The sequence below is a fragment of the Sesamum indicum genome, linkage group LG2, assembly GCF_026168435.1.
Source record: "Sesamum indicum cultivar Baizhima isolate 11 linkage group LG2, ASM2616843v1, whole genome shotgun sequence".
Lineage (NCBI taxonomy): Eukaryota > Viridiplantae > Streptophyta > Magnoliopsida > Lamiales > Pedaliaceae > Sesamum > Sesamum indicum.
In genome coordinates, this window is record NC_142658.1 from 2,032,857 (window position 1) to 2,042,964 (window position 10,108).

General features: G+C 34.2%; 1 protein-coding gene across 1 annotated transcript; it reads left to right on the forward strand.

Moving 5' to 3' along the window:
* The first annotated feature begins 5,885 nt into the window (after window positions 1-5,885).
* On the forward strand, window positions 5,886-10,108 carry LOC105177042 (putative beta-D-xylosidase 7). Its single transcript, XM_011100068.3, has 6 exons — window positions 5,886-6,417; window positions 7,449-7,751; window positions 7,846-8,015; window positions 8,093-8,190; window positions 8,290-9,054; window positions 9,424-10,108. The coding sequence occupies exons 1-6, from the start codon at window positions 5,977-5,979 to the stop codon at window positions 10,005-10,007; spliced, it is 2,361 nt and encodes a 786-aa protein (XP_011098370.1). The 5' UTR covers window positions 5,886-5,976; the 3' UTR covers window positions 10,008-10,108.

Below are 10,108 nucleotides of genomic sequence, written 5' to 3' on the forward strand. Positions count from 1 at the left end.
CCTAATAATTGGGCCCAACAGCAAATCCTATTTGAAATTGCCAGACTAGTAATTGAGCTGTTAGGGGTGACAAATTCAACGGATAAAACACCCAACAAATTATAATTATATGATAGTCAAAATATAATTTAATGACTGTATTAATTACATATTATTATTTATTCGATTCATAATTTAATTTTAAAAAAATAAAATTCAAATCAAGCGAGTTGGACCTGTCCGTAGTGGGTTCCAGACTCTGACTAGATGGGTCCAAAAAATATTAGGACAGGATAGATTACGGGTCCAGGCTGGAGTTGGTGGGACGGGTACTAGTCCACCCAAATCGCCCCGTTGACAAGCCTAGCAGGACGGGGTTAGGATAGGGCGGGGCTGGTTTCATGTCTAACTAAAGATAGGCGATTGCGGAACCAATGTGAACTTGTTTAACCAATTAAAAATAAAACTTGAACCAATGTGAAGGAGATTGCGGAAAAAACAATCACTATGTTTGGTTTCAGTTTAACTTGTTTTGTGTATTCGGTGGAGATAGAGAAAGAAAAATAAAGATAAATAAGTATGTATTAGAGTATAGTGTGTATATTTAGATCTATTTTTGGAGATAATATAAAATAAGTATGGTATGTTTGATGTTGTTTAGTGGGAGACAAAAACTACTGTTCATTGTTAAATCATGTCTCTTTTATATATATTAATATATATGTATGAGTATGTATATAATTGTTTTAGTTGTAGGGCCTATAATTAATGTAGACTTATTTTGACAAAAAACAAATAAGCCACTGTTTCAAAACATCTCGAAACAGCATCAAAACTTTCAAAACAAATCAAGGCAAATATTTATCATATTTTGGATCATCTCGAAAATGGAAAAAAATGAAACCAAACGCTATGAATACTCTTTTAAAAATACTTAATTTTAGAAAAAAAAAATGGATGAAATAATTAGGAGTGTTTCAAAGTAATAGTCATATGCAGTAAAGAGTTGTGACGACAAATAATTATTGTCATTATATTTATATTGTCATTGGATACGTATCACTAATTATTTACAGTAACAACTTTGTAGATAATTCTTATCACTAATAATGATATGGTGACATGGTCACAATCGAAGACACTTAATAATATATTAAGGGATAAATCTAAAATTGCTACTTGATATTTCATCACTAGTAATAAATTTTATTTTAGTGATGGGAGGGTTTTTTTTTAATTTAAATATACAAAAATAATAGTCGGAGCAAAAAATCATAAAGAACTTTAACTTTTTTACAAACATGTTTTAAGCTGCAAGAAACACTATATCACGATATTACAACTTTTAACTTATTTTAGCTTAATTAATAGAAAGTATAAGCAAAAGTTGTACTTTCAAACACCTTTATTAGCTTAGTCTAAGCTGTAATATGAAGGGTAAATTATATTTTTGGTCCCATAAGTGGAACTGTTTCTAATTTTAGTCCCACACTCAGGTCAATTCGTACATTTAGTCCCATATGTGGATTTCTTTTTAATTTCAGAACCAAAAGGGGGATTCCGTTAAAAACTTAACGCCAGCCTCAATTTTTTAACGGAATTCCCCCTTAAGTCTTGAAATTGAAAAAAAAAATCCACATATGGGACTAAATGTGCGAATTAGTCTGACTGTAGGACTAAAATTGAAAATAAGTCCATTTATGAGATAAAAAATGTAATTTACCCTAATATGAACATTACTTAAGTTTTTGCAAAAAAAAAAAAACCCCGATATTTGGTTAAATATATTTGAATTAAAGCTGACAAGCTTTCTGAACAAAATATTATGATCTAATTACAAAGCTGAAAAGTAAGAATTTTTCAACTTATTTTTAAAATTTTAATATTTTTTTATAATTTTTTACCATATTAATTATAAATTTAATATAATCAATATAATTCAAAACAAATATATAGTATTATAAACACCCTCTGAGTGAGAGGTTGGTGGAAACTCTTTGAAGTAATGCAATGTAAGTTAAAAGGTCAATAAAATTGAATTGACACAAAAAGGTTAAGTGAAAAAGATAATTCATCTCTCTCCAAATAAAAAAGAAGAATAACTCATCTCCAAATAAGTTTTAATTTTGTTAAAATAATAATTAAATGTATTTACATATATTATTCGACGTACATTCTACTTGGTTTATAAAATTAAAGCCCATATACAAATTTAAACTAAAAGTTTAGATTTAACTGAGTTTGATACTAGCCTCAATCTACTCAACCCAATTTTCAGTGCTATTACAAATTTCTCATACCACATCGATCGAGAAAAAGAATTATACAGATACTTATAAAGTGGGATATATTTTTGTTAGTAAAAAAAAATAAATAGTATCAAAGTTAGGTCCCTACCAATACCTAAGGGAGGAGGGGGGGGGGGGTTCGTGCAAGGGCTTTTGTATAGGGTTGGCCAAGGGAAGCACACGTTGCAGGAGAACATGCATGGATTAGGGAGGAAGAATGTTACAAGTTCCTTATCCCACATCGACTGGAAGATGAATTTAGAAAAGGCTTATAAATGAAAATATCTCCGAAGTAATAATTCTTTTAAAAATACATGTGGATCCGTAACTAAGTGACGTCCTTAATGGGGGGATTCATGTTTTGCCGGACATAAGGTTGGCCAAGGAAAGTCCCCCATGAGAGTGTGTGCAGAATAGGAGAGGAAAAACATCACAAGTTCTCATATTCAGAGGTGTTTATAAAGTGAGGTATCCCTCCTCCTTAATAATAGATTTTCATGAATAAATAGAGGCCTACGACACCTACCCCTAATAGATAACTGAACGCATTCTCTTTTTTACCTTTTTTTTTTTAATAATACATCAATTTAACTAATATATTAATATGACTAAAATCAGTCGATAAATTACACCGATTCAACAAATAACTAATAATAAACAAATTACAAATAACTCACATAAATTGAGATAAATACCCACATATCCGATAACCCTCAAACCCATGATCTCCAACTTATTCATAGAACCTCAATTTTAGACTTAACCACTACGTTAAAACATTGCAAAAAAGTAAAAAATCTTTTTAATCTATCTATAAAAGAGAGAGCGTGGGCTCGACGCGCCCTTGTATGGTCTGGAGAGGCTTATCTATCTTATAGTTTAGGGGCTATATCCTGGTTTCATTGCTTGTTGTTTTGTCTGGTTCAATAATACCGCTTATCCTAGCGAGTTTTACGGACCTACTGGACTAGAAGCTTCTCAGGCCCAAGCATTTACTTTTCTAGTTAGAGACCAACGTCTTGGGGCTAATGTAGGATCCGCCCAAGGACCCACCAGTTTAGGAAAATATCTAATGCGTTCCCTGACCGGAGAGGGAACAAAATTGAACCACATTTGTAAAACATGGCTGATTTGGGAATTAAATAAGCAAAAAAAAATTATTAATAAATAGTGTGCATTAGATATTGTCCACTTACATAGTATTTAAATCACATGATTGGGGAAATAATCAAGAAAAAAGATCTACTTTTATCGAGGTCATTAAGTACTATATATATTACTGATTTTGTCTGTGATATTTTAAAATTACGTATAATTTCTTTTTAATTATTTTAAGTATCTTTCTTAGACTAATCATAATTACGTGCACAGGAAATGTTGCACACACCTATTAAAAATAGTAACAAATGATAATATAAAATTTCTTTCAATTTCGTACTTCATTGAAAAGTTTAACCCTTTGGGTACGTAGAAGTAGAATTTGGGCAAAATCTCTTCATTAGTCCTTTATCTTTATGTTTTATTTTTATTTTAGTCCCTCATCTCTCGAATGCATTTTTAATAGTCCCTCGTCTTTAGTTCTCGTTCCACTTTTTTCAAATGCCCTTTTAAAAAATAGATCTCGTTAAGGTTCTTGATCGTTAAATTTTTAATGAAATTTAATTAAAATGGGTAAAATATTCCACTAATGAAGAGTAAAATTGAAAAAGCTCTTGACTTTAATAGTTTCTCAATTATTAAGAAATATTGTGTACTTTAATAATGTTTTTTTTTGTGACCAAACAAAAATATAAATATTACTACAATAACCAAACATTCAGAAAAGAAAAAAATCATCAAATAATATGTTTTATGCCTTAGGATACGAAATATACACCAAAAAGAATATGTATGAATCTCAATCAACGTATTTTTTTATCTTAATTTTAGCCAGTTGATCTTTCTTTTTGGCATTGATTATAATATATTTATTATTTTTGTTATTTTCGACCGTCTTTATTTTTTCACATTTATGAGAAATTCATTGTTGAATGAATTACGTAAAAAGCCAAATTCGCATTTCAAACTTTCAAAAATATTTCAACTTGTATTTATTAAATTTATTTAATTTTTTCTGAATAATTAGTAGTTATTTTATTAATATTTATATTTGTTTTAGTTATAAAACATAATATTATTAGATTACTTCTTTTTAATTATTGACAAATTACTAAAATTCGGGAATTATTTTTTATTTGACTCCTCGTTACTGGAATATATTTCATCCACTTTATTTATTTCCATTAAAACTTAACGGTCAAGGACCGTATGAGATGTACTTAAAAGATGAGGGACTATTAACGTCGATTCGACATATGAAGGACTAAAGTGGGATGAAAAATAAAGACGAGGGACTAATATATTTTATTGTCAATTATCTATATATATCCTGAATAAAATTCAAGATTAAACGCATCTACGGTCATCAATGAACTAAAATTAGAATAAATAGGTGAAATTTATCAACCGTAGGTATCATCAATATTTGTTAGATCAGTCAGTAATAAGAATATATCACTTTCAGTTAAATGATTATAATTTTCTTTTTTCGATGTCTGTGTGATGCACTGTGTCGGGAGATACTATGATGATTAGGGTCGAATACTCATCTTTTTTTTTTTAATAAAAGGAAAATAATCTAAAAGATAATGATTAAATGTTTCTTCTTCTGCATCTACTAAAGAAATTTGGTAAATCCAAACTAGCCGTATTAGTTTGAAATCGAAAAATTGGACGTTGTTCATGTGAATTTGGACTTATATAAATTTCGTGAATAGTCAAATCAACACATGATAATGTTGAAAACTGTCAGTTTACGAGTACAAACTTACATCAACAACATCATTAGGTAGACCCGATGAAATCTTGGGAGATTTCCTTCGTCCCCCTTTCTTTTCTATTTTGATATCATGACAATTGATAGAGTTAATTACAATTGGACTCTCTTTAATTTAAAAATGTGAAATTATAGTTCTCCTGAAAAAATTTCAAAAGTATATATTTCTTTCGAAAATTCACCATTTACACCTGACTCCTTTCATTATGTTTTGGATTAAAAATATTGTCGTTAGCAAAAAAATACATAATTTTCAACTCCTCATGTAATAATTTCGTACTTATAAGGAAAAAAAGTATGATAGTATTAACCTCACTCCATATGTATATTCATTTATCCCTTATAAGTATACAAATATATATATAGAAATATTAAATATGGTGCAAAATTAAAAATCTATGTAATCGTTTTTGTTGACGTTAGCATTTTTCATTCAAACCCTAATGAAAGAAAGTTATGTGCAAATAGAGAATCTTTGAAAAAAGTATAAATATAATTTTAAAATTTATTCGAGAAAAAGCATAAATTCGTAACGTTAGAAGAGTTCTAAGTATAATTCACCAGTCGATAAAGTTTGACTCCTCTTCCACTAATCAACCCCACCCTATACATACAAATATTGGAGAAAGACAAACAAACAAACAACCAACCTCCCATAAGTAGCTCAAAAAGGGCAATTTAGTCATTTAACATCCACCAACTACATTACAACCATGTGCTTATTTAGTTCACTTCAAACTCCACTTGCACTTTTGCCCTTAAAAAGACACTGCACTTTAATTTCCTCAACACTTAAGTTCCACTTCTCCCCCACAAACAATCATCAATCAAGAAATGAGAGGTTTCACCCACACCACACCTCTCATCACTGCACTCATCACATACTCCCTCACACTTGTAATCATCAAGGCTGCTCAATCCACTCATGATCACCACCCCCTCCCACCATTCTCCTGTGCCTCCACAAATCCATCAACCAGCTCATACCCATTCTGCGACGTCCACCTGTCGGTCCACGACCGGGCCCGCGACCTCGTCTCGCGTCTAACGTTGGACGAGAAAATATCTCAGCTCATCAACAAGGCGTCCGCCATCCCACGGCTTGGCATCCCCTACTACCAGTGGTGGTCGGAGGCTCTGCATGGGGTGGCCGTCGCCATCGGCGTTGAGAACGGCGTGTCGTTCAATGGGACGATCCGGGCTGCCACTAGTTTCCCTCAAGTTATACTCACTGCTGCTGCCTTCGACGCCGATCTTTGGTACCAAATAGCAAAGGTTAGTAACGCCTAATTAAAATCAACACAACACTAATTTTTTTCAAGTAACTTCACTTATTATGTAATTGATTATTCTTTTTAGACGGCATGATTTGAGCTACAATATTTTTGTTCCCTGTAATGAGTGAGGAAAGAAAACAAAGGAAATAATGAAAATTTGGTGGTTTATGCATGTGTGATAACCGATCTTGTCAGTATTTATGTGTAGTGGGGGTTGAGATAAGGGTTTTTATTCAACTCATGGGACCAGCATTCCTTGTATGAAGGACTTATAGGATTACAGCAAGTTTTTGTCTGTTGATGAAGTTGTTTATATAAATATATATATATTTGTCTGGAAACTGGGGATTAGATCCAATCTGAATATCTTCAAATGGAATGGTGCGTCGATCTCTGTATATTCATACATAAACTTAGCATAAACTGCGCTGCTTTTGTCTCTGCACACGACACTGGCCTCTCACCAATAAAAAGTTAATATATATATATATACTAACCATCGCGGCATGACGTGCTTGCATATAATAAATAATATTTTATATTTTAAAATATATTATGAATAAAAATATATATATAAACCACAACATTATAATTCTAAAAAAGGAAAAAAAAAGAAAGAAAGAAAGCAAGAAAAATGAAAATCAACTTGCACGTATTATTCGTATAATAATAAAATTAGTGTTGCGGTATCATAATAATCGTTTGTGGGAGAGAAAAGAAAACTTTCTTTTATGTAGTATAAATATATATAAATGGGGGTTATAAAATATTCGACTACATTTTGAATTTCGTTATTGACATGATATAATTTGTCCCGTTTGATGTTTGATGTTTTCACACCTGATTTATAGGTTCAATTTAAAGATTAAATAATATGATCGACTATTCTCGTAACATATCTCAATTTTCCTCGTATGAAGCAACCTTAATTATGATGTTATAATTTCGACTAGATTTTCTATTCCACGTCGTGTTATGTTGTATATTTCATTTAATATATACACGTCACACTTGTACGAAATTTTGAAGGTGATCGGGACAGAGGCTAGAGCAATATACAATGAAGGTGAGGCAATAGGCATGACATTCTGGTCACCAAACATCAACATTTTCAGGGATCCCAGGTGGGGGAGGGGCCAAGAAACCCCCGGAGAAGACCCGTTGCTTACCGGGAAATACGCAGTTTCGTTTGTCCGAGGGATTCAAGGCGACAGCTTTGAAGGCGGCAGCCTTAAAGACGGCCGCCTTCAAGTCTCCGCTTGCTGCAAGCATTTCACTGCCTATGATCTGGACAATTGGAAAGGAGTTGATCGTTTTACGTTCGACGCTCATGTAGTATTCTCATTAGTATAAAATGTTTCATGATTGGTTTTCTACTGTGAATAAGTCAGAATTTTCCAACGAACGTCGCGGTTTCTTGGTGTAGGTCACGAAGCAGGACATGGCGGATACGTTTCAGCCGCCATTCAAAAGCTGTGTGGAGGAAGGGCGAGCAAGCGGGATAATGTGCGCTTATAACCTCGTCAATGGAGTGCCTAACTGCGCTGATTATAATCTGTTAACGAAAACGGCTCGTGGAGAGTGGGGATTCCAGGGGTAATTTACCTAACTCGAAAGTTGTCAATCGTTTTTGTTCTAGTAGAAGCTGCTTGATGTGAGTGGAAAATGAGCAGGTACATAACGTCGGATTGTGATGCTGTCTCGCTCATTTACGAGAAGCAAAAGTATGCAAAATCGCACGAAGATGCAGTTGCGGATGTGCTCAAAGCTGGTAAAAAGTTGAACTGATTGTGTAACAGGATTCAATTAATGTTGCAAATTTGAAGTCATTTCTAGTGAGTTTTTCCCTTTCCAAACCGATGAAAAACAGGCATGGATGTAAACTGCGGCTTGTATTTGGCAAATCACACGAAATCGGCTGTCGAACAGGGGAAGGTGTCGGAATCTGATATAGACAGAGCCCTTTACAACCTGTTTTCTGTTAGGATGAGGCTAGGCCTATTCAATGGCAGTCCAAGCGAACAGTCTTACGGCAACCTTGGACGTAATGACATTTGCACTCCCGAGCACCAGGACTTGGCTCTGGAAGCTGCCCGCGGTGGCATTGTCCTTCTGAAGAACTCTGCAAAACTCCTTCCTCTTTCCAAGTCGAAAACGAAGTCGCTTGCAGTAATAGGTCCCAATGCTAACGTAGCCAAAACGCTTCTTGGCAACTATGCCGGTCCCCCTTGCAAAACCATTACTCCACTAGAAGGCCTAATGAGCTATGTCAAGAAAACCAAGTTCCATCCCGGCTGTGAAGACGTGAACTGCACGTCGGCTGCAACAAGCCAGGCTGTCAAGCTTGCAAAGTCAGCAGATTACGTCATTCTTGTAATGGGACTCAATCAAGAACGGGAGAGCGAAGAGCTTGATCGTGAGGACTTGGTTCTCCCGGGGCAGCAACAAAGTCTGATCACGAGCATCGCCAAGGCTGCTAAAAAGCCGGTTGTATTGGTAATGCTTTGTGGAGGGCCTGTCGATATTTCGTTCGCGAAAAACGATCCCAAGATTGGAGGCATCTTGTGGGCTGGATATCCAGGTGAAGCAGGGGGCAAAGCAATAGCAGAGATCATATTTGGCGACCACAATCCAGGTACATTTCATCAAAAACTCTCCTTCATGGCATTGTAACTAAAAGGCCTTACATATAAATTATTTATACAATATTATAAGTTAATGCATCTTATACAATGTTTTTTGAGTTTATAAGATGCTTGATCTTATTTTTTAAAAAAAAAAAACTATTAAAAATAAGATTATAGAGTTTATAATGTGTTATTGATAAAAAAATTGTATTTAGTTTCAAGAAAAATATTAAAATAACTTTTTTAAGTTCTTAACGTCTTATTTTTTAATCTTATAAACTTTCTTTTTTGAAAAATTTACCAAACACTCTGCAGTATCTTATCAGTTATAAGCTCATCCAAACACCATATTAGTACAGTTTCTACCTCTCTCTCAGGAGGAAGACTGCCGCTTACTTGGTACCCAAAAGACTTCATCAACATACCGATGACCGACATGAGAATGAGGTCTGATCCTTCGTCGGGCTATCCAGGGCGAACCTACCGATTTTACCAAGGCGAGAAAGTCTTTGAGTTTGGCTACGGTCTTAGCTACACAAACTACTCTTACAAGTTTGTTTCCGTGAGCCAAAGCAAGCTCGACTTCAAGACATTATCGACCACCGACAGGCCTGAACACTCGGGCTACATTTCAGTTGCAGATATCGGTTCAGAATCATGTGAGAAGGCAAAGGTTTCTGCCGTTGTTAAAGTCGAGAATGAAGGGAAGATGGCAGGCAAGCATCCGGTGCTGCTATTCCTGAGACGTGATCATAAGGGTGGCAATGCAAGTCCAGTGAAACAGTTGGTGGGATTTCAAAAGGTGAGCTTGAATGCAAAACAGAAGGGCAGTGTTGAGTTTGAAGTGAGTCCATGTGAGCACTTCAGTAGAGCAAGTAAGGATGGAACTCTGGTTATTGAATCAGGGGATCAGTACTTGGTTGTGGGAGATCAAGAGTATCCTATAAGCATCAATGTTTGACAAAAGATGGTCAATTCTTCTCATGTTGTTTTTGAATGGAAGGATTTGAAATTAAGTAGTTCAAATCCCTAATAATAATCATTTGAGTTGGTTCTGAATCA

Coding starts and splice junctions, on each gene's coding strand:
- LOC105177042 (XM_011100068.3), top strand. CDS start 5,977: ATGAGAGGTTTCACCCACACCACACCTCTCATCACTGCACTCATCACA. Junction 6,418..7,448: donor TTTGGTACCAAATAGCAAAG/GTTAGTAACGCC, acceptor GAAATTTTGAAG/GTGATCGGGACAGAGGCTAG. Junction 7,752..7,845: donor GTTTTACGTTCGACGCTCAT/GTAGTATTCTCA, acceptor TTCTTGGTGTAG/GTCACGAAGCAGGACATGGC.